The sequence below is a fragment of the Lepisma saccharinum genome, chromosome 8, assembly GCF_977018435.1.
Source record: "Lepisma saccharinum chromosome 8, izLepSacc3.1, whole genome shotgun sequence".
NCBI classification, from domain to species: domain Eukaryota; kingdom Metazoa; phylum Arthropoda; class Insecta; order Zygentoma; family Lepismatidae; genus Lepisma; species Lepisma saccharinum.
The window spans coordinates 68216572-68243042 of NC_139236.1; the positions used below are offsets into that span (position 1 = coordinate 68216572).

Consider the following 26471-nt stretch of genomic DNA (forward strand, 5'->3'; position numbering starts at 1 on the left):
TTCTCAATTGTGTTAGTTTGGTGCAAGCAATGCACAAGTCAGTTCTGTATGGTTCCAACCATCACGCTCAGGTTTTGACACTTATTATAAATGTCTACCCTTAAGTGGGTGGGAGTACCTCCTACCACTTGCATACTGTAACCTGACACTTTGGACCTATTGCTGAACTGATACCTCGACCAATGATGCTGATACTCTCACAAAGAATATGAAAAGAGTAATCATTTACGTCAAGCAGGAGACCTGAGGCAGTTTCCGGGATGGATGATCTCATGTGGGATATTTTTCCAGCAGTCTCTGTTCAAATTCTCCTTTCATATAATGTTCTCTCTTTCTTTTCAGTTATTTGAGACCACAGTTACATCCTCAAATTTGAGTTCATAAGTTTCTATTGCCATATGTTGGCCACTGTTTCTATTTTTCTAATTTCTATAGTTCTTGTGTATGGGGAGGAGGAACCCCCCTGCCTGACCATCTGAATAATAAACAAAACTAGATTGTATGGTACTTTTGGCCACACTAAATGTGTCCTCCTCCAAAGAAAATATTCTGGTTTCCTCCGACTTAACACTTCTTCTCTATCCTTTTAGCATTGTTACTGCATGCAACATGAGAAATGGTAATATCAAATCATTAGATGCCTCTGAAAACAAAATCGTTATGTTCATGTGAAGGATGGGAAAAGAGCTCTACACACACTAATGGTCTGAACTCCAGCTTTGGTGCAAGAGATCCCTGGTTTGATTCCAGGTGGAGGATCCAAAAAAAATTGGTTCTGACCCTACTTTGTGAGGACTACAGAATCCTTTCTCAAAACCCAGAAAGCTGGGATGATGGACACAATGAGCTGACCAGGTCTGGCACTCCACAAGGAAAAGAAATACACGATCACAACTCCACTGTGGCCAAGAGCAAGAATGTGTGGGTCCTATCTCCACACAAACATTGGTCTTCATGGCATGGTGCAAAACACAGGGGATAGTTTCACTTTATTTGCTCGCAAAACCAAATCTTGCTAAAAGTTAATAAAACTTCTGCAATTTATACAAGGGTAACTCGGAAAACATTTCGCCAATGGCTATTTAACAGACACAAAACCTGAACACAATTTATCACTATATTTACGTATCCCCTTATTTCCCAACATACTACCCACCAATAATGCATTTATGCTACCACTTTACCCATAGAAGTCTCAGCCCAATTCCTACCTCTTGCTCAGCTAAGCATCTGCTATGAATGTTTCAAGGATATCCTTTAGACCACAAACAAAAACCTACAATAGTGTATTACTCTTTGACTGTACTTCTAAAGCATGGTCACAATCTTCTGTGCAGAGTTCCAAGTATGAAAGATGAATTTATGCTTGCTATTCAGCTTGTATTCAAGTTAGTTTGCACCGATATCTACAGACAACTTTTGAAACTACTACTTATCGTCATCAGCTATCCAGTAACTGCTTTTGTGACATACTCATATTTCCTCATAAAATTCATAAAACTCAACAAAAGCACCGGTCAATGATTAAGTCAAACCTATGCTCTCAGATATACATACTGGCTGATATTGGTACATAACAACACTGCCCTTGGAGAGAGCATAAATAATAGAGAAAGGTGCTATATTCAGGTTCAAATACTGTCAAAAATATATTGGTATAAATAAGTCCATCTGCAATTTGGGCAGGTGTGCTAACCTTTGAACCAGACAGCTGAATACTTCTCACTTGAAAATTAACAAGTTTCAATAATGCTGCTTCGAAAAAGTGAAGTGGAACCCCCTTATTCATTTCCCACGCGACTGTGTCAAAAAACATATAATGCAAGATAATGTACAATTCAGTAAATTTTTACAATATATTCACTGGACCAGCAAGATAAAATGATTAAAGAGGGAGAGAATGTAAAATTATGGTTCCACCGTACAACCCAGTTTCTCTTAAACTTACAATGTGATGTTTCTAATTGTGGCCAATCAAGTTACTAATTGTTTTTTCCTCTAGTCCATTAAAAAATTATATGCTTATAACATATTGTTACCTGCTAATATACACACATATATATATATATATATAATATACATACACATATATATATATATATATATATATATATATATATATATATATATATATATATATATATATATATATATATATATAGTGTGTGTGTGCTCGCGTGCGCGATTTGTAATTAATTAATACACTTACTTACTAGGGAGGTCTAAGTCTCCCCCTCCGATTTCCATGAAACTTGGCAGGTGTATAGAGCCCCCCCCCCCTCAAATGTCAAGATGAGGAGAAATTGAAGTGGGGATCTGTCCCCGAAACCACGTAAATATGGCATAGGAAGAAACAGGGGGCATACGGCCTCTCTATACACCTGTCAAATTTCATGGGAATCGGAGGGGGACACAGGGGTCAGATGATTCCCACGGCAATTTGTCCTAATCTTGACATTTGAGGCGGGTTTTGCCCCCTAAAACAGTATTTTAGCCGAAACAAAAAAACACGTATTTCTTCCTTTGGGCCCCTCTATACACCTGCGAAGTTTCATGAAAATCGGAGGGGAACACAGGGGTCAGATCCTTACTTCAATTTGTCCTCATCTTGACATTTGAGGGGATTTTGCCCCCTGAAACAGTTTTTAGCTCAAACAAAAAAACACGTAATTCTTCCTTCGGGCCCCTCTATACACCTGCCACGTTTCATGGAAATCGGAAGGGAACTCAGGGGTCAGATCCCCACTTCAATTTGTCCTCATCTTGACATTTGAGAGGAGGTTGCCCCCTAGAACAAATTTTTTTCCGAAACAAAAAAACACGTATTTCTTCATTTGGGCCCGTTTATACACACACCTGCCAAGTTTCATGGAAATCGGAGGGGGACACACAAATCAAATGCCCACTTACATTTGTCCTCATATTGACATTTGAGGGGGGGTTGCCCCCTAAAATCGTTTTTTAGCCGAAACAAAAAAACACGTATTTCTTCATTTGGGCCCGTTTATACACACACCTACCAAGTATCATGGAAATCGGAGGGGGACACAGGGGTCAGATGATTCCCACGGCAATTTGTCCTCATCTTGACAATTCAGTAGGTTTCGCACTGTAAAACCGTTTTTTAGCTGAAACAAAAAAAAACAACATGTATTTCTTCCTTTGGGCCCCACTATACACCTGCCAAGTTTCATGGAAATCGGAGGGGGACACACAAATCAAATGCCCACTTACATTTGTCCTCATATTGACATTTGAGGGGGGGTTGCCCCCTAAAATCGTTTTTTAGCCGAAACAAAAAAACACGTATTTCTTCATTTGGGCCCGTTTATACACACACCTACCAAGTATCATGGAAATCGGAGGGGGACACAGGGGTCCGATCCTCACTTCAATTTGTCCTCATCTTGACATTTGAGGGGGTTTTGCCCCCTAAAACCGTTTTTTAGCTGAAACAAAAAAACACTTATTTCTTCCATTGGGCCCCACTATACACCTGCCAAGTTTTATGGAAATGGGAGGGACACAGGGGTCAGATCCTCACTTCAATTTGTCCTCATCTTGACATTTGAGGGGGTTTTGCCCCCTAAAACCGTTTTTTAGCTGAAACAAAAAAAAACACGTATTTCTTCATTTGGGCCCGTTTATACACACACCTGCCAAGTATCATGGAAATCGGAGGGGGACACAGGGTCAGATCCTCACTTCAATTTGTCCTCATCTTGACATTTGAGGGGGTTTTGCCCCCTAAAACAGTTTTTTATCTGAAACAAAAAAACACGTATTTCTTCCATTGGGCCCCACTATACACCTGCCAAGTTTCATGGAAATCGGAAAGACACAGGGGTAAGATCCTCACTTCAATTTGTCCTCATCTTGACATTTGAGGGGGTTTTGCCCCCTAAAACAGTTTTTTAGCTGAAACAAAAAAACACGTAATTCTTCCTTTGGGCCCCACTATACACCTGCCAAGTTTCATGGAAATCGGAGGGGGATACTTTGATAACCTCCCTTGTTAGTCTTACATTTTGTAATTATTTAACACGGCATATATTATAATGTTTCATTTTAATTTGTTGAACTGTAACTGTAGAACAATTGTATAATTTTTGTATAACATTTCTATCTTGTTATATGTGTTAAAGGTTTCATCCTCGAATGGAATGTCTCACATTTATGTGTGTTTTCATTTCCAATACATTCGAATGAATACATATTCGTTTCAATGGCATTTACAAAATCACTTCGGACATTTGTGCACGAGTGTGTTAGCCGATGCGTAGCAAAGTATTTTAGGAACAACACTTGAAAAAAATTCTTGTAGGACTCAGGTGTGGTAATATTATAATGGGATTGAGATACGAAACTCTAGGATCCGGATCCGGATTTTCGGATCCGGATCCAGATCCGAAACTTTCGGACCCGGATCCGGATCCGGATCCGGATCCGGAACTCTCGGATCCGAATCCAGATCCGAAACTTTCGGATCCGGATCCGCGGATCCGGAACTCTCGGATCCGGATCCAGATCCGGAACTCTCGGATCCGGATCCAGATCCGGAACTTTCGGATCCGGATCCGCGGATCCGGAACTCTCGGATCCGGATCCAGATCCGAAACTTTCAGATCCGGATCCGGATCCGGATTTTTCGGATCCGGATCCGTTTGGCCATCCCTAGTCTGCATATGTCTATAAAAATAAGCGGGCATTACAGGCCGCAAATGTCGGCATCTCCGTCAGCGCCGCCCGCCACGCTTCTCCCGATCTCTCGGCTGCAGATCGAAATGAACGCACAGTATATATATATATATATATATATATATATATATATATATATATGTGTGTGTGTGTGTGTGTGTGTGTGTGTGTGTGTGTGTGTGCATTGTACACAAAAAGTGAAGATGACCAAAATGAAAGAGCAGAAAATTTGCTAAATTAAGGTTTTTGTTTGATAGAACTTAGAACTACCATAAATCGTAATTGAATTAGAAAGATTCAAATATTTTCTTAAATTTTTAGAATTATTGTAAAATTTGTATTCTGACACAAAAAATAGCAAATATGTAAGAAACTATGTAATTTACGTCGTACAGTCACTGAACCAAATTCATAGCTTATGATTTCCTCAAGATATTTTGTGTACAATGCACACATATATTTTTAATTTTTAAGTTGAATTTTTGCCCCCATTTTCCAATATGGTGGATTTTCCCCAAACATTTGGATGGCGGGTTTTTAATATATATTGTTCACTATACCATTCCACACAATCTGGCACAAAAAGCATTTGTGTTGCAATTATTTCCAGGTTAGGCCTATTTTTCCAGTTCATTTCCTCTACTATGATCCTTGTGAAGTGCATCCAATTACATCGGCCTGAACGGGTTTGGATATTGCAGGTGACTGTTGTCCTGAATAATTTCACCATGCTGATTTCAAAAATGAAATCCATTTTTACCCATCATGTCTAGTTTCTTCAGTCTAGTAGTTTGAAATGATTAAGGGGGAGGAGGCAATCAGAGGCGCAGATTTCTTTTTAACATCGCTTTTCTTTTTATTAGGTTAATTCCAACGTAGATGAAATTAATTAAGAACAAATTATTTGGAATACACTAGACAAGATCAAAGTGAAAAATCTTTTTGCATGTAAAACAGTTCAAGTGAGATTTATAAGAAATTGTGTGTTTGACACTTCCACGATGGAGTAGTTGTAACAGCACCACCTTGTAATCAATGGGTCCCAGGTTCGATATCCCAGCGAGGAACATTGAGGGTGGTTCGGATCCCACTTTAAACTGTAGGTCCCATCCCGATTAGTCTATCTGTGCATAAACTGGACTTATAACAAAGTAGAAACAGAAATTGTAGGATACATATATAGCCTATTAGTAAATACTGTTAAACTTTTTACATGTTGATAACTAAAATTAGCAGGTAGATCTGCATATACATACTCTGTAATAAATTACATGAGCAATATTAATTTGAACAAAATAAGAGGCTGTTATAATATATTTATAGAAGTTATGAGACTGAAAACAAGTGGAAGAGACAGTCATTGCATTCAAAAATGTTGGGCAACTTTTAAAAGTTCCATGAAAATTTTCTTCTGAGTACAGACTTTGAGACTTTGATGATACTTCGATTGAACTAACAAGAGTGATCAAAAACTCTAAAACTATTTTTTGATAAGTTGCTCTGATTATTGAGACAACTCTTCTCTTGAGTGAAGATTAGTTGAAGATTTGCATAAACTTAAATTTTTCTATAGCATTTTCAAAGTTTTCTCCAACTTTGGTCATTTCTGCGGCAGCATTTTTATTTGGTCCAAAATGCATGCATACACGCAAGCACGTGCACATGCGCGCGCGCACACACACACACACGTGAGTGAACAGAAAAATCATCCATGACCGTTAGGGGCACACACTACGTGCAACATTATATAGTCTTGTTATTGTACAGTCACCACAAACACTTCTGGGTTGTAATGGCCTAATTTACTTTCAATGGAATTGCTACAACGCAGAAGTGTCCGTGACTGTACATGCACACCTGAAACGAAAGCAACACCTTTTTTGGTCAGGAAAATTATCTGGTAAAGGAATTGTTTGATGTAATTCAGTAGCATGCCAAAAACTTCAAAAGATATATTAATTCAAGAATATGATCTTGCTCAGTCTATGTGCAACCTGGAAAAATTTAATCCTAAAGTTTTCGTGTATTTCACTACCTACCCCTACCTTATCCACCTATAAATTATCACTAGTTTCCTCATCTTCCGAATCAAAGGCATAACTAATTCCCTACTCTCAAATCTGGAAACTAAAGGCTACTACCCTTGATAGGAGGAGGTTCATTGTCAAGAGGTTGCTGGATTATTGTTACATACTCTTGCATAGTGTTTCAGCCTTCAAACTCGCAGGAAAATAAGCCGCACTTGACATTTGTTCTTTGATTACTACAGGCATAAAGAAAGAGTACAGTTCGCTTTTGCAATGTATTTACATTCTTGAAATAAAAGTAGAAAACATACAAATTCTGATTCAGTGGAATACAGAAAATAACAACCAGAAACAGTGCTTGTCACCCTATGAAATAGATCCCCTCTTGGCTTTTGGTCACTTAGACGACGTCCAAGCTGTGACAAGTATTTCCACCATGGTTATGCCTCTATGGTGTGAAATGTTGCTGTTGATTAGCTCATTTGGCATGAAAAATCTCAAACTAGAACCTCACTGATACAAACTGACAAATCAAACCAAAATCATTTATTCGTCATTAGGCAACTACACGTTGCAATAGACTTCGTCACAGTGAATTTACATTCCAATATTGTTATAAGTAAGGTTTAAATTGAATACAGTGTTTTCATACATTACACTATTGTAAGTGTTCAAGCATATATTACAATAAAAAATGAGTTTACATACAAATCCTTATTCTTTACAGTTTACACATGTTATGATTACACATTCTGGCTATTATACAGTACTCATATGCCTTTCACTGTAACACAATTCTATTTAGTGTTAAGGTAATGATAATGCTATCAAAGTACCTATACATTGTTGTTAGGTATAGGTATATTCAGTGGCGAAGCGTAGATTTGCTAGCAGGGTAGGCACAAAAGTGCGATAATATCCATTACTTGGTTAAATCTGTAAAAAGAAAGGGAGGGGGGCTATGTCATGGAGAGTGGTTCAATGTCTCTCCAGGCGCTTCTTTACTTGCCAGTGGCGTGACGTTTTCAAAAGTTTAGTTACCGGCCATCAGTACGATAATTATGTCTTGGGCGTTCTCCTCCCGCCCACCAGATGCCATCGATCTAGATTTTTGTTAATTTCGATATATATATTTTTTTTTTTTTGTATTTTTTCAACCCCTGATTTATGCACGCACCTCCAGAAAGAACTACCAATCATGAGACATCTCAGAAATCCAACGAATAGTGCTCGAGCCCTGTTGTCAATTCTTCATCACTTTTTTCTAAATTTATTTATTTATTTTGCAATGAGGTGAAAAGGGCCAGAAGAACCCCATAATTTTCGGGTCAGTCTGACGTTTGTGCCGTGAGCAGACGACAGAATTCCGCACTTTCAGCGACTGTCAGTTTGGTACGTTCTACTGTTGCCAACTTAGTTTTTTTTTAGCAAGACTTCCTCGCACAAAGGGAAACACCATTGTTATCTGTTGTCTAACTAAAGGAATGGTTGTAATTAATTCCAGTCTTGGCTTTCTAGATAAATGTATTTCTGACACCTGTATGTGCAAGTAAACATAATTTAAATTTTGGATATTTTCGTCTCAGTTGTTCTGATCTATGTTAATCGTGACGATGAGAATATATGGAGAATGAAATCAAGAGGATCAGGAAACATTGACATGGCCACAATTAGGTCACCTGGCTTCGTAACGTGTTAGGATGACCACTACGGGGCTTTCAAGAAAAAAACATACGTAAAGGTGACCTATTTCATTCAGTGTGAATACTTCGCATCCTAGTTTGTTCTACCCACCTTTACGTGATAATAGAACATAGGATCCTTGTTTGGGACCCTCCTATGATGGCAACACGAAAGGTTACTATGTAACATATAAACAGGTTATAATAAATGTAGTTGCTTGAGAGAATAGAATCCCAATTTTTAGGAGCAATTTAGTTCTTTTCTGCCAATCCAAAGTGACAACACTGGCCTGTTCCGCCAGACCTGAAACAGACCCCGCGATAACCCCACAACACTCCTTGTCCTAAACACAAAAAAAATACTTCCCTTGCATTGTACTCTCATTGACCACCCTCTTCTCTTGTTATCCCTTCAGGGTAAACGAAACTGCCTACCTCTTCGCTTGTATCGGCTGCATAAAAAATGTCTGCTTGTAATATCTATTCGACGACAGTGTTAACGCATTAAATAACGTTTCAACAACTTTTAATTTTTTTAAAAAAATTACTGTCACTTGCCACTGCTACTTGCAAAGGAAAATAGAGTTGAAAACAATTTAGAAGTTATTCTTATAAGAAGGAAACATGAAAGACCAAAAGTGGGTCCTACCTTACCTATGATTACATCTTCACTCAATTAAGAACTCAATTGTTCTTGCATTTTAGTCCAGCACTTCCTTGCATAAATCTGATTGCTGTACACGACATGAATCACAAACAAAACTATACCGCCACTAACCTCGCGCTCCCAGCCTTGTAGCGTCCTGAGCAGGAGGCAAGTTTTCACAGAGAGGGAACAAACAAGCGAGGGAATCCCCGTTCACGATAAAAATAAATTATTATATTTCCAGTGAAAGTAAAACTACTTTGTAAATATAAGGCGTAACTAGCATTTTAATTTATATAATTTGGTATGAAGACTTACTTTAGAAATATAAGTTCTTTAGACTTTCTGTTTACGCTACGGTGTTGGGTGAATCGACAAGACCATCAGCACTCTGACCAGAAAACGAAGTCAGAACTATAGTACTCCGTAATTTTCAATTTCACTTACACTTGTCGATGAAAGGAAGGAAAAACCTAAGTTTCGTACAAAATATGGAGAATGTACAATGAAATAGAAATCTCTCTGCACGAACACAAGCTAATGTTTATAAAAAATGCTGGTACACCACAAATTTCCAGCCCTGGCGGAAATGCAGTGTTGCTGACATTCTGTTCGTCCTAGTGAGTAACACCGCGAGGCCGGCCTCAGGAGCACGTTATAAACATACGTACAGTAATCGTAAGATTAGGCTTCCCGCATATATGACCGTATGACAGAATGTGAAGAGAAGAGGCCCCAGCAAATGTGCCTCACTCCGTGGAAAGTGCGTATACTAGACAGGGTTAGAATTTTTTTGTAATTATCATAAATGAAAATTCCAAACTTTTGCATTTCATTACATATGTTTTGACGAAATAAGTAAATACAACTTTAAAAGAGTAATGGCATGGGTAGGCCCGGCCTCCTAGCCTCATAGGGCGCTTCGCCACTGGGTATATTTTACTTAATTATCTAAAGAGACAAAAAGATTAGCTTCTTTAAACTCGGTTACATTATAAATACAATTTTCTGTTAGAAAATTTTGAATAGTTTTCCGGAATATATTCATGTTCAACTGCCTAATGCTTAGGAGTAACAGATTGTAAAGTGTCTGAGAATTATATTTGTAACTGTCTTTTGTTTTACTAAGTCTAATATGGGGTATTTCAATATTATACTTTTTCCTAGTATTATAGCTGTGGACCTCTGAATGCACCGGAAAGGCTCTGATGTTTTCTTTTACATATATCAAACTGGTAAATATATATATTGCAGGTAGTCATTATTTTTAGTTCAATAAAAAAAGGTTTGCATGTAACCATATCACACACACCCACATGTCATTTCAATTGACAAAACACAACAAAGAATTAATATCATCATGCCATAGAACAAGGCTTTCATCATTCCCAGGATAAATTAACCAATTTGGTTGCAAGGACCTAAAAAATCTAATATCCAACTAGTCTGAAACTTGGAATTTTACATATAACTACGTTATCAAGATAATTTTCAAAATTTTAAAAACTAAATCTCCACATGGTCAATAATTCTATTTTTTTAAAAAAATGTTTCTTGCAAAAACATATTTTGATTCTGATCAAAGTTTCAAACTATAGTAAACGAAGAGTCAAGGTAAAGAAGGTCAACATTGCATGAACTAGCATGCTATCAAGGCTTTCTCTTATGCTAGTCAGTAAAAAAAAATGACTCCATGTGAGCACTTAGTGGAAAGTGGGACCACAAGCAGTTACCAGGACTGCCTTTCAAGTGAACCATATTCTCACATATAGGGGACGGGTGGAGTGGAGCAGGTTTCCTCATCGTCCGATCTGAACAGATGGAGCATAAGAAGCATGGAGGCTTCTGGCCGAAGGTTCTTTGGTTTGTGGTCGCTCTATAATAGTGATTGTTTTTTTCCTTATGAAAAGTATTACTCAAATTAGAAATTGTGTTGTAAAGAATATTTCTGAGTAAGATTTGAAGTGGGTTGGAAACCATGAGGTTCATCTAATGATGGTCAGAGCTGCTCGTGCTTCTGGCATACCATGTAATGTACCAAAATTATAAATACCCAGTCCTGCCATAAATACTGTTACAAATGTGTGACGTATACCATCCAACAAGTGTAAACAATAGAGCCCCACCTATGTGCTGGCTTCAACCTTGAGTTATTGTGAGTGGCTATGAAAGGGCAAGCACGTACCTGCAGCTGTCAACATAGAATGGGGAGATGACGAAAACTGTGTTGCTGTGATAGCATTCCACAAGGTTGGGAAATCAGCCAGTGAAATTTTCCAGACCATTAAAAAGTTGAAAATCAGTCGAATGTTTGTGCACCAGACCATCCAGCGCTTCACTGAAACTGGGTCTGTTAAGGATTGCCTGCGACAAGGTTGTCCTCGCAAGGCAATTAGGTAATGGCAGCACGTGTTCGCCAAAATCCAGTTCGGAAGCAGGCAGTGATGGCTCATGAGATGAAAAGATCGATGTTCAGGCTGAAGCAGTGTATGCCACTAGCTCGGAGGAGGTACGTCAAAAAGTTCCCAGAATTCAGAGGGGGCATCATCCGTCCTTAGTGATGGTTTGGTGGGGAGGTGAGTTATTCTGGTGCCATTCAGCTGCATTTTTGTGAAAAAGGGGTTAAAACCAATGTAGTAATGTATGCAAAACACAGTCCTGGAGCCCATTGTCAAAAATGTAAGCACCACATTGTTTGCAAACCAACAGTGGAGTTTCCAGCAAGATTCTGCTCCAGCCCACAAGGCACGATCAAAAACAACAGTGGCTCGAGCATCACGTGCCTGACTTCATTTCACCTGCAGACTTGCCTTCTAGCAGCCCCCACCTCAACCCATTGGACTACAAATTGTGGTCAGTGCTTGAGGGCCTTATCTGCAAGAAGAGGCACCCCACAGTTGCCAGTTTGAAGCATTCCTAGGTGGGTTTTCCAGTCGACATTATGCGTGCTGCAATAGATGAATGGCCTGTACAACTTCGAGCCTGTGTGTGTGCCAAAGGTGGCCATTTTGAAAACTGATTGGTGCTGGTGCTAAGTGTGGTCAATACTCCATATAAGTGCCACGTAAAGTTACATTAATATATCTTTAACCACTACTCAGTTCTTCATTATTTACGTTGTAACAGTATTTATGGCGAGACTAGGTATTTCGAGACAGTATGCCCATAACAAGGCATGCCTTTTTTTTTTCATGAGAAAAAAAGGTTAAATGTATTCCAGTGGTACCTAATCTGTATGATATGAGACTCAAAACGAAACTGCCATAAGGCCAGAACTCGAACTCTGAACATTCAGTTCAGTGGTAAGGTTCTGAATCAACTGCTCAACGTACTCTGACAATTAGTCTATTCTATGTTGAGATAATTCTAGGTATATAAAAGTGTAAAGCCTACACATCATTCATATTTTAAATTAGTGCACCCTGGATTGAAGACTAACGAGGCTCTGGCGACTGGCCCTATGGCCAGTATAATTTTGTTTGTATTGTCCTGTTGTCCTTATGTGTGCTGAGTGCCATTTACAGCCTCAGCTTTTAACAGAAGTCAGAACATTTTAAGATTTTTAATTATGCAACGTTAGAGTTGTTCTTTGTAATGATAAGGGGCTGGCCCCCGGATAATGTGACGGGAGCAACATAGCCTAAGTGCTGACGCTCCCACAATTTTAAAATCAAATTCAAATTTCATATTTTAAATTATTTTGCAAGTTCCAAGTTCCATGCATTGCCTGTTCCTTAGTTCTAAAAAATGTATCAAATTCAAATCTGGGTGGCTGGTTGTAAATATGGTAACCGTAATTTTCAAGGGCAGGAAAATACAGGGCACCCAGTCACCATGGTGGCTCAATTTTCAAATTCTGTGTAAAAAAAAATGATATTTTAATATTTCGATTTCACTTATTGAAACTTCCATTAACATTTTATTTTTTAATAATGAGTACAGTATGTACTTTTTAAAGTTTCTGTGTTTCTTGCTATCATGTGTATCATTAAATCAGAATAATAAATGCCATTAGAATAATTTTCACTGTTGCTAGCCAAATATTAAAATCTGCGAGAATATGGTAGAGTCAACTATATGTTGGATATTCGAACGTATTGCATAGTTGTTCATGCTCTTATCAGACTTCTTCAGGAAGCTACCCTGGCACAAGAATTGATTACTTACATTCCAATCTTGTATTAATAACTAAATTAAATGTTTTAAGATAAAAAAAAATGTTTTTTCTATCGCTGGTAATTTTGTGCAGAATTACTTCAATTAGGAGTACTGATGAAGCTCTATTCATACAATGTGACTTTAACTCACACCATAATGCAGAATATGATGTTTTGACACTTACCATGAAGTCTGGTAGACCTCCACCCTCACAGAAGCAGCACTTGCTATCTGGTTCCCAGTCCTTTGATTCTGGTTCTTCCCCCCTGTTGCTGTACATAATTTCTTGGTATCGTTTCCATTTTCTTTTGCCCATTAACTCTTCAGCTACTCTTTCTAAACCTGAAATGGAAATACATAATATGCCATTAGTTTACAACTATATAAACATAAAAAAATAGAATTACAAACATGGGCATATTCAAACTATCAAGTATGCGTTACAGCTGAATAAGCATTAAAATTGTTGAACACATAGAGCAATTGACCATTCGGAACACAGCCACTTTAATTTTTAAATGAAAAATCTTAAGTGTTTTGTGAGATGTACACTTTGGGCACATTCTGAAGTTCCTTATGGCATTTCTCAAATCCTTCTTCATGTGACGCAGTGAATTTGTTCTTGGATGGAGCATGCCAACTCGAGGGCTGGTTTGCTCTGTGTAAATCATCTGCTACTTGCACACAATGTGTGTGCATCATGTTTTCAAACTGCATTGGTTTGGAAAATACAAAATAATTTGAACAGACTGTGATATGAAGCAACATGCACAAGATGGGTGCGCTTAAATTTTCCATAAAATGAGGACTAATGTCTCCAGAACAACTGGTAACCCATAGGACACCATGTTGAAACTTCTCATAACCAAAACACTGTGACTGATGCCTTTGCCTAGTACATTCCTTAAGTCATCAAAATAACTGGTTCCCCAAATTTACAAAGCCAGTTATTTTCATTAGATTTCTTCATCTTGTTACACACATCGCCTTCATATCTAGGAATTATTTTTTAAAAAATATTTTTATAAAAAGCATAACATACACAATATTGTAAAAATGCAACAGCAATTGAACCTAAAAAGCTCCATACATATTAAATAATAAATTATAGGATCATCAAATGCATTTTGCAAAGCTCAACTTTAATGGAAATGTGAAATAACTGCAGTATATCTTTTGGTAATTTAATTTAGATCCACTTTATGCAGATAGGATGCATAGGAAAATGTTTGGCACTCATGCTTATGGTACAAACCGTAAAAGATTCGATTTGCAGTGGGAGCAATTGGGGAACTACCCGAATAAAAGAAATAGGGGCTCTGTTTAGGGGGGGGGGGTCTGTACCAAGTGTCTCAGAAATAATAATGTTTAAATTAAAATAATTATATTAAATCAAATTAATACTAATTACAATACATAAATTAATATTATATTATTATTACACGAACAGGTAAAAAGACTGTATAAGAATATAGATATAACAATGCATATTCATTACGTAGCTTACCTGTAGTTAAGATCAGAATAATTTACATAAAAACAGGTGCCCTGGCAATGAATTCATGTCAAATAGATGAATATTTATCGAATAACAAAAATGATGTTACATGTAGTTGGAGAAAAGTAAGTTTCTGATTAATATTTTATGCATATTATTTTGAGTAGTAGTGTACATAAATCTTTTTGTAATGTCACTCAAAGCCGTATGATCCCAACGTAATCCTTGCCTTCTAAAAAGTTCAGAGGAAATTAATAACCATCAATTATGCAACAAATGCTAATATTTTCATTACTTAATTTAGTACTTGGTAAGTCTTTCAGTTGGGGAGGGGTCTGGAACCCTGAACGCCCCTAAATACATCCTTCCTGTCCTTCAAAGGCGTATGATCCCAATACAATTGTCTTCCAGCAAGTTCAGAGGAACTTATACAACAAATGCTAAACGAGTATATTTTAATTATTTAATTTTCATATTTAATAAGTCTTTCGGGTGGGGAGGGGGAGGGGTTCCGACTACCTAAATATGTCCTATCCGTTCTTCAAAGCCGTATGATCCCAATATAAATCCTTGTCTTTAAAAAATTTCAGAGGAAATTATACAACAAATGCTAAACGAGTATATTTTCATTATTTAAATTTCTACATAATAAGTCTTTTGGGGTAGGGGGGGGGGGGTTCGGACCCCCAAAATACATTCTTTGTGTCCTTCAAAGCCGTATGATTCCAATATAATCCTTGTCTTAGAAACAGTTCAGAGGAAATTATATAACAACGGCTAAACAAATCAAGTTTTCATTATTTAATTTTAATACTTGATAAATCTTTCGGGGGTTCTGGACCCCTTGGACCCCCCTTAAATACGTCCTTGGCTCTGGTCTAGAAGGCCAGATAAAAGCATGAAGCAAACATTATCGAATGAAAATAAGCTAAGATCGAACATACGTTCCCACTAAGAATCAAACCTGCACCAGCATTTACTAATATTGCATGAATAAACAAAACCCAGCTGGTGTAACCTTGACAGAAATATACAGAAGCAATTCCAACTTTTGTATACTGGACAATTTTAACAAGATTTGTAAGAGGTTGAGGAAAACATTTCAAAGTTTTGGTTTGAAATGCATGTGAATTAATGTATAAGTTTGGAGAATGTACTCTTCGCAACATGTTAATTGACCGCCCCAAAATAATTCTAAGTCCTGAATTCGTAAACTTAGCAACATTGCACTTCAGTGCCAGCTGAGAGTATCCAACTTTCAGTCGGTCTTTCAACTAGATGAAAAACGCTGTGGTGAAAGGTTTTCAATTTCGCACATTCCATGAATTTATAATCTATAAATCGGTAATATTATCAAACAGAAAGAGTAAATAGAAATAAGAATAAGAATCTTGCGGAATTGTAACAATTTTGCGTGCTTGACTTGAAATCACATAGGATTGAAACACTGAACAGGGGTTTTCTCCACCTGGAGAAAATCACCATCAAGTTTGAGTAGTAAGAGGCAAATTTCTGAGGAGTTTATGCGACATTTTATTTACGATACCCTGCACAATATCGAACAGTTCTCAAAAAATCATTTCTTTCACGACTTGTGGAGAAAACGTGCTGGAACACAGGAAGGTGGATTTTATCATAAACATAAACGTGTTTTTAAGGGGATGTTGTCAGTAAGTTGATGTAGAGCAGTTGGTTAGATGCTGTTATTCTTATTTTTCAACATGCTTGAAAGGTCGCGGGTTCAAATCCCATCCGATGCACACTTCGAGGGATGTCTCTTCTGCACATTTTTTCCCTAAGAAGGTTAATGCTTATTCAGTTGCTTGACACGATTTAAGGTTAAAACTTTCTGTATTTTAGCTATTCTTCATAAGCTGAGTTAACACACCTTATGACTAATTTACATATCATATATATGCATTCAGGATGCTGTACGTAATGGTATTTAATCCTGGGTTCGAATTCTGGTCAATCATGGGTGTTCTTTGTAAGTGTTCCTTCATAAATTTCATCATACCATCTCCCATTCTCATCTTCGCGATTAACCAAAATTGCCACAAAGGCGAAGTAAATTAAACCAAATCATCAATCAAGTAACGGAATTTAAGATAAGTATTGTGTATGCTCTTCACTGCACACCTAAAACATTAATTATTTCGAAATACTAACACACAAATACACATGCTTACCAGGAACAAGCATGTTATCAGTCATCACTTCAATCCCTGAAGATAAAAGAGCTTTCAAAAACTCAGAAGCTTATCCAGAAATAACCTGGTTGATATCCCGGTAAAACCTCTTCATCAAAGTTCGCATAAGTTCAAGCAAAATTTGAACTAAAATACACTGCACAATACCGGTTATTTCTGTAGATAGCAACTTATCCACAATCTGGCAAATAAATGTTTGGAACACTGGCAGGTGGTTGTTGCCGCAACCGTGTTAGGAAACTTTTCGTCCATTTCCTTGTAGAACAGTTGGTAAGAGGCGTAAATTTTTTTTTTTTTTAATCTAAAATAAAAGTTCACAGGTTCAAATCCCAGCCGCTCCATTTCTTTTCTGTAGAAGTGAACACAGAAGTACGATATTTACTGAATACAAGAACTTTGAAATAATTTAACCTTGATTATAACAGATTACTCTGCAAAAAACAAATCGCAAGATTACAACTCTAGAGTTTCAAGAGTAATCCTTACGAATACTTTCATTCGACTTGTTATGCATATTTCTATAATAACATGAGGTTGCATATAAAGCATTGTGTCCCCAAAACTGTTTATCGTTCAATTTCCAACATTTACATTGAAACATGAATGTTTTGGTGATGTTGCATTGAGGAGCCGAAGGAAGGAATTTTGTGAGTGGAATAGATTTTTATGTGAATAAATATGATGTTTCAATCACTGTCTTGGGGAAAAGATCGTTTCATTATTGCTTTTCTTGTTTGTTGTGGACGAAAAAATTGACAAGAAATTGACATTAGGTATTACATAAAAAAAAGTGGGAGCTGACCCGGGATTGAACCAACACCTCAAAGAGAAAAGATGAACGTAAGAAGAGGTATCATCGTCTGACACGTTACCACTGCGCTTCAGATGTTCTGAGCGTGTGTGCGTGTTTAGTAATACCAAATACTTTTACACATGGATGTAAAGAGAACTAATAGTTGTAGCACATTTGTCATAATTATTCTTTATTTGTTCATTAAATTAAACTAATGTAATTGTAAATAATGGTTAATTTATTTTATTATTCTTGACATCTTTTTCTGGTATGAATTCGTACGAAACTCTTCATGGTTGAATGTTATTGGATGTTGTCTTTGAATCAACTTCAACATAACGTGATTAACAATACCAATAGAGGACCTTATTTCCCTTGAACTACGCTCTCAACAGAGGCATGCAACATTTCTTTCTTCAACCTCGAGAAGAATTGAGCTCTACGACAAATCCACAAGAGAAAAGGTGATCGGTTTAACAGAGGGAGCTGGATTGTCACCTCGTTTAGCTGTTATGATGGAGTTTGGAATAGAGTGATCTTCTCAGACGAGAAAGTATTTTCTATTGCAAATAATGGTCCGGTTCTGGTCTACCAGTGTCAAGGATAATGATTTTATCCCCGTTTTGTTGCTAACTCACGTCACGTGAGCGTGCCTGTCTGGGGTTGGATATCTCTCGGTGGCGGTGACCTACACCGCATAGGACGTCTCAACGGGATACAGTATGTGCACATTTTGGAGCATGTTATGGTTCCTGGCGTGCGAGCTGTGTATCCCGAAGTAACTATTGACTTCCAGCAAGACCACTCCCCCATCCATGATTCAGCCATTGTTCAGCATTGGTTTTCTAAATGAAACAACATAAATCTAATTGACTGGCCACCCATGTGATGTGATATCAACCCCATTGAAAATATGTGGGCCAAAGTCATTCGGTGTTTGAAAGAAAACTGACCTGATCCACCACCTCGAAGAAGAAGTGAAGAACTATTTGACCACGTCAACAATGCCTGGAATGACGTGTGCACTTCACACAGGTATATTCGACATCTTGTGCAATACATGCCTCGACACCTGTGACATGTCATAGATGCAAGTGGCTACTGGACAAGATATTAAATAAATGTTCAATTTTCCCAAACATTCCTGTTCAGTACTAACAAATTTTAAAAAAATACACCCATGTAAGAAATATTTTGGAACCTTTCATATTATTGTCTTACAGGCCTTAATATAAATGAAAATATCCAGATGAAGTGAGGGTCGAATCCTTATCACAGACACAAGTGGAACTGGAAATGCCACAAAGCTACAACAGAGTGAACTCCACAGCTAATACGATATCTTACCTTTTCATGCATACACCTATTCCATATGGAAAACGGTTTTCTTTTAAAGATTTATATCGAAAGTGTTTCGTTCACTAATTTTAACCATAAAGATTGTACAGCACAGTCATTCATTAGTTATTTCCTTGCTTTGTTGGGGATTTTCCTGTAACGAAACCACTGATTTGCAGCTAAAATCGAGCCTCCCTTACCCGCTTCTCCTACAGACTTTAGCACGTGTCCGTTTATCGTCTGTGCAATTGCCTTGTAAAATTATGTTACATTGCACCTCTGGCAGAGAGAGAGAGTAAGAAGTTGAGTAGCTTGTGGAAAGCTGACTAAAATATATTCAACACTTCATAGAAATATATGTTAACAACTGGAAAGTATGGAACGATGTTTTCGCGAAAGAAAAACTGATGTAAGAGGAAAGTGAACATACATATAGAGTTTTTTTTTAATCACAAGACCGAGTTGGACACGGCAACGACGTTACAAGAAAACAACCCCTAGTTACCTTCAGTCCAGAAACGTCTTGTCAATTTCTTAACTTATTATTATTGACTCATAATGTGTGTTAACACAACTTATGACGCATAGCTGAATGAAGTAACAAGTTTTTTGCCTAAAATATTGCCTATCAACCAAATTTGATTGAATTTCTGACGTGTATTGAGTCAGAGAAAATCGAACTGAGCTAAAGGAACCTTCCTCGAAGTATAGCTATATATAATAACCCATGGCGCGACATCCCTCTAAGGGCCTTGGCCTATCTCCTAACTGCAGGTCTCCCTCCCACAATCCTACCTAGTGGTGTGGAGTTATTCAAAGGGTAATGAGGTGAAGTGGGGTCAGCACGTCGAACCCTCAGCCATCATAGAAGAATTTTATGACCGGGTTACGCTACTCACTCGTACCTTCCAAATTTCATGACGTTGGTGTGTTGCCATATACACAGGCCAAATACGCAGAGACTGAACCCAGGCAGACTCAAACCCATGTGTGAAGTTAAACCAATGCAAAATCTTCCGTTCCCCCACCTACAATTTTCCACTTTACACTACACCTCTACAGAAATGTCTATGTCTTCATCTCTCAAACAGAGTACTTAAAATAACGTGAGCATGTCTGCGTGGTGTAGGAGTATCGTGTTTGTTTGTGGAATCAAAGGTCGTTGATTCAAACTTCTTGCTTCTTTGCAGAGACTTTTTCAGAAAGCAAACGGCCTTGGACGAGAATACTTATCTACATTTCTGAGAAATTTCCGTTTATATTAATGCAATTTACTTCCAGCATTTCCTGAAGACATTTTAATCATAGTAAGCAAGATGCACCGTGGAATGAGAAGAAACATGTGATGTTAATTCTGAGGTGGGTAGTTTCAAACGCAAAATATAGTATAAAATTTGTGGTTGTATCATGGAAAACAAATTGAAGAGCGCAAGCAAACGACATTCTATTCGTATATATATTTGTATTGTTTTATTAAAACTACTTTATGCACATACAGATTTATCGAGACTCAACCTACATTATAAAATGGAATCCGAACCAATGTGTAATGTGACTCCACCGGGTGTCGAGCCCAGAAAACATTGATTACAACATCCTGTCAAGAACAGATATTAATGACATGTAAGTTCTTAATATGTGTTAACTTATGACAGCTGAATGAAAGGAAAAGTTTTTCCTGAAATCCTGCCACTCACTGAAAGATTAAAAACATTAGTAGAAGCACTACTTGAGGCATGCACAGTGGCGACGATTAGGGAGGTGTGGAGGGGCAGTTGCCCCTGCACTATGCTAAACCTTATCTACCAAGGGAAGAAAGTAAACTGTCCTTGTCCCCCACCAGTTTTGGCACCTTACCCCATCAGTTTTGGAACTCAAGTGCCGCCACTGAGCATGCATCGCATAAATATTTACAGTAATATCATATAATCTTATATTACGTTATTACAACACTTCGTACTCCGTAAATAAAATGGAAAAAAATAATCAGGAAAGGGTGGGATTTGAACTTACAATGTTTCGATCTTGACGAAAACAGTAAAAAAAAAGTGCTGTCATCTAACAAACTACTCCAGGACATTACTAATGGAAAACTCAGTAAAGCATGTTGATCTCAGTTGAAGCAACCTTGTGCCGGAGTTTCGAACCATTTTTCGCAAAGAACCAAGGAAAAGACACACTTTGCAGAATCGTTTGGTGTTGTGCAAGGTATCTTTACTACAGATTTCGTATAAATCATCAGAAATTTGCCTCTTTGCATTCAAATGTGATGGCAATTCTTTCCAGGTGGATGAGAACCTGTTCAGTGTTTCAAAATGCACATAAATTTCCCTATTTTCAAATTCAGAGCAAAGAATCATGAAATATTTTCACCATTTGTATTTCTACTTAAGTTTTTTTGTCTACTCATGTATTTTATTACTGCTTTAGGGTATCTTAACTTCATGGAATATGAAAGAATGAAAAAAATAATCACAAGAGCGTGTTTCCATTTAGGAAGAAGAAATGTTGCAAAGTTGGCTACTTTTAGTTGGCTCCGAAGCACTATGCTGCCAAATTTACGAATTCCGGACTTTGAAATTTTTCAGGGCGGTCAAATAAGATGTTGCGAAGTGTACATCTGAAGCAGTAATTGTGCAGACATTTTGTTCTGTACACCAGGTAGCATAGTAACGTAAATTTTTGGTGATGGAATTGTGTTTTGGGGTTATAAAAAAGTTTAAATATACATAAATAAGTAAAAGGAAGTGTTGCAATACTAAGTCAATTATATCACACCTGTCTACCATACCTTTTTGCATTAAAACATACTGCATATACATAAAGCATAAGAAGAAAGTGAGAAAAACATAAAGGAAACATAACTGAACCTGCCAAACTAACTCATAGAGAAATCATATTTCACAGAAAAAGAATACACAGAATATGTAAAGCAAAAAAGTTGTTTTAGTTGCATATAGTTATAAATAAAGAACTTCTATCCAAAAAGAGAATAAAAATGCACAATTTGGCATAATGCTAACGTTATCAAGACAGCTGAACTTGTCTGTTACAAGGAAACGCCTATCAAAAAATTCTATTCCATGTAAAACACATATATGGAAGCAGTGGCAGCATCACTTTTATCCCCGCACTGTGCAAAACCTAATCTATTAAGGTTAGGAGGTACAGTTACACACCAATTGTGCATTTATTTCAATATAGCCCAAATGGGCACTGCTACTAAAAAAACCTCTGTGTATCAAGAGTATGAATTTCTCTCCAAGTTGCAATTGGAAGCATTGTTTTATGTTGATTATTAAACTGGACACGATATTTGAAAAATATGATGAATAAGAATTTTCGGAATCCTATGTATTCCTTATGAGGAATCAACTTCAACATCAAGCTACGACTTATCAAATGGAAGTTTCGACTTTTCCGCTTGACACCCCCATCTTCAAACCAACCTCTTTCCATTGATAGAATTTTCTATTTCATCGGAAGTTTGATATTCCCAAGAGAAGAAATCAAATAATACTCCCCATAAGCCCAATGCATTTCTCCTTGTCTCCTACGGCCATCCTGGCAGTGCTGCCAAACCTGATGTGCAAAAATAGCTAAATTTCACCTTAGACTTAAAACTGACTTTCAAGGAGCTAGATTTACGAAGTGCTTCTTAGAGTAATCTTAGTTGTCAAAGTTGTGGGGCGCTGCTATTACCGTTAACTCTAAATTGATGACAATTTATTCTTAGTTTTCACCATCTAGATCCGGCAGCATCACCATCACATGGTTGTATGAAATCGAAAATAAAGGATTCCCTGATAACAATATTATGTCAATTTCACGTCAACACTGTGCTATAAAAAAAGTAGCTGGGGATACAACAATATCATGTCACATGCAAAATGTATAATTATGGCAAAAGTTGGTCTATGTGGGCCGGAACCAGTGATGGCATCACAGTGGAGCATGGGGGGCAGGTGCCCCAGTTCACAGGCAAACGAGTGCACGAAATAGCCAGACCTGCCTCCAAGAGAGGTAAGTTGGCAACACTGCCACGGGGGAAGAGCTTGGGAAGAACCCCGTGGAGTCCCGCATGCCCTTAAGGGAAAGTAAACTGTTCTTGTCCCCTGCAGTTTGGGAACCCAATCGATGCCACTGTATGGAAGTTTTATGTGACAGAAAAAATAATTCTTCCACAAAGGTACAGTAAATATTCATAATGCCTTGGCAGCTTTTGCAAGTATGTGTAGGGGAATATATGATATGATTTAGAACAGGTGCATGCATAATAACACAATTAGCATGCACAAATCAGAAGCCATGTCCATGAATTACTGTACATACCCTCTGTTCACTTTGTCGCAGGTGTATAAGGAATATTCTGGGTACTACACTGTTCACAACTAATGTGCAATCGATGCTATTAAGTGCTAATGAAGATGATTACGGTCACCATATTTCTATTTTTGACCACTTTACTTTTTGATGCATTATTCATTTATTTCTAAAAACATGACGCATGTGGAAGTATGGTTACCTGAACTAAGCAGTTACACAGAAAAGGAACACCTTTTCTAACATGTCTAAAAGTATACTACTTTTACATGCAAGCCTTTACTTACTTAACTCAATCTTGAATTTTCAGAAATATTTTCCCAGACTAAAGATCACACATATCTAGGTGATATCAGAAGCTTTTAGAGTATGGAAACATATATTTATATATGTTTATGGAATTAAGGAAGTTAATATTTGTATCTGCATATTACCGAAAGGAAAACATCACAAAATGACTCTTATCGCACAGTTTGTTGTTTATTTTAAGTCGACTTTATGCTCAGAAAATCTATTTGAAACTAGACCTTCAGTTTAAAGTGGCATCCAAACCACTGTGCAACGTACATCCAGTGTAGATGAAAAATGGGATCCTTTGATTAGAAGGTTGGGTAACAGTTCAAGTTGTTTTACGACTTTTTTCAAATTCTCCAGCAGAAAGACTAATTATCGTAGAATTTGGGAAATCATTGTCACACGAAATTTGAACCTTCCTTGAAGTAATGAGCACTGTTTGGATTAGAAGAAAAAGTTACTTATGTTGAAAAAAAACAACTTAAAAATTACCCTGTATGCAAGCTGGTGTGCTTCCCATTGGCAAGCGACAGTAAATATCGTAGACTAGTGGGTATGAATGTAGAAGTAATTCGGAACCTTAGTAGAATGCATTTAGGGATTTTATGTTAATGCTAAAAAAAAAATATAGGCCTATATATTTTCCAGTAGTTTACGGTTATTACAAGCATAAGAAAACAGTTTTTCTTTGTGACGTTTCAGAAGTAGTTTGGAATATACATTTCATGAATTCAAAATGAGAAACTCTTTACCAGATGTGGCAACCACAGGAATATATAATATAAGTTTTTCATGTTCAAAGGATTATGTAGGACAAACAGCAAGGAAAATGGCAATAAGCTGGCACAAACACGATTTGGACATTATAAATCTAAACCCAAGGACAGGTTTGACAGCTCACATCATCAAAGAGAAGCATTTGATTAAAAAGAGAAGGGTTTTAAAAAGATTGATGAGAAACATAGAGTTGAATGTCTGGGAAGCTTTGTTCATTGCAGAACAACACTGGAATAAATTAAATAATGAAAATGGTAACAGATCCAGTATGGAGGTTCTTTTTTCACAAATGGAGTAAGCCACCATCTTTAAAATTTAATGTAACAGAAAACATCACGAGACTTTGTGAAAACAATGATGACTTTTAATTACCTGATGATATTTGGGATTCATAATTTTAAATATATAAATATAAAATATAAATCCGGGACCTTTTCTAACGTTGGAAGCGGCCCCAGCGCCCACCCAGCATCGAATAACATGGGTACCTGGAGAAACCTGGGGGTTAAAGGCAGTCAGGGGTGTGATGCATGATGCGTTACCCCCACACCCCCTATACGCCTTCATGGCGTGGTGCTAAGCACAGGGGAACACTTTACTTTTAATTTTAAATAAAAAAATAATGTGATCAAAAAATTGGTAACAGTTTCATACATCGGAGACACATTTCTTCAATTTTACACAAGAAACTAGTTACGGAAATGAGTTTCACCAAGGTTTACAATGTTCGTCGAGGTATTTCCTTTCATCGTGGAATATATTTGACCGGGATATCATGTATTTTTCAAGATAAATATCTCACTGACGCACAATTGTCATTGCTTCTATATGCTTGTCCTACAATAACTGGATGCTGTGCACGTTTGATGATGTAAGCCCCTGTCAGTGTTTCAACCCCCCCCCCCTTTCTTTTACTATGCTTGCCTAATGTAACCAAACCTAACCTTATCGGAAATGGTTCGTGGGGCTATCAGTCAGCTACCCGTGCATAATGTATAATTTCCACCGGTGACGAACACGATAGTAGGTATTTTTTGGTAAAGAAGGTTGAAACACTGCATACTCACAACGTGAGTCAAGATGTGCCCGCCATATTGTGTGTTCCGGAAGTGAAGAAAGGAATAAAAAAAAGCACTCAGAATGTGAAAAATTGCGTGTTTTTGTGTAAAAAACATAATAACACCTTGAACTATGTTCCGCAATACACAATTGGTAAGTACGAACCACGCGAAACACAAAATATCCGATTTTAATGTGTCTCCGATCTATGAAACTGGTACCAAATTTTTTTTATCTGGAATAAAAATAAAACAGACTGCTTCTTTTCACAGTTAAGTTGCTATATTACAACAATGTAACATTGACAACATCCATTATATAACGGATTATTTTTGTTTAAAAAATTGCTAACCATTGTTATAGCTGTATCTTTAGTCAAAATACAATATATGTCTGATGAAGGGAGCGTGTGTTCTCTTGAAACGTCACAATGAAAAACTGTTTTCTTATGCTTATCCGTAAACTACAGGAAAATAATTCTACAATGCAAGCAATGCGTACATACAAGAAAAACTAAAAGAACCTAACCTAACAACAAAAGCATATATTGAACAAAATCTTAACTAATCGCTAAAAGTCCACAGTATATGTTTTAACAGACACAAATCAAAATCAAACCATGTAAAAATTGTATTCGTAGCATGATGAAATCGCAATGAAACAAAAGGAACTTGGGCCGAAGGCTGACATCATTACACCACTGGGGAAGCTTGGTTATTGTAGCTAGGGACACTGAACTTAATTGCCTAACCTACTCATGTATAACTTCTAGCAAATTATTTTTATGCATACATACTGAACCTAACTGCTGATCCTATCACAAACACAATCAGCATATAACAACTACCATAAGGAAAGGTATAAGGTCTAAAACCAAACTCAAAAGAACATGTTCACCAACATGTAAAAAGGAATACATAAACTTGGTCCTGTCAGTTTTTACATGATCTTTGTTTTTTTTTTAAAAA

At 37.2% G+C, this 26471-nt stretch overlaps 1 protein-coding gene across 2 annotated transcripts in view; it reads right to left on the reverse strand.

Annotated features, from left to right (window-relative positions):
• Positions 1-26471, reverse strand: part of Eip93F (Ecdysone-induced protein 93F) — a 41520-nt gene that overhangs the window by 12322 nt on the left and 2727 nt on the right. For both annotated transcript variants that reach the window (XM_083126812.1, XM_083126813.1), the window contains exon 2: positions 13396-13553. In XM_083126812.1, coding sequence (XP_082982938.1) covers positions 13396-13553 — 158 coding nt within the window. The remainder of the gene's footprint in view (positions 1-13395; positions 13554-26471) is intronic.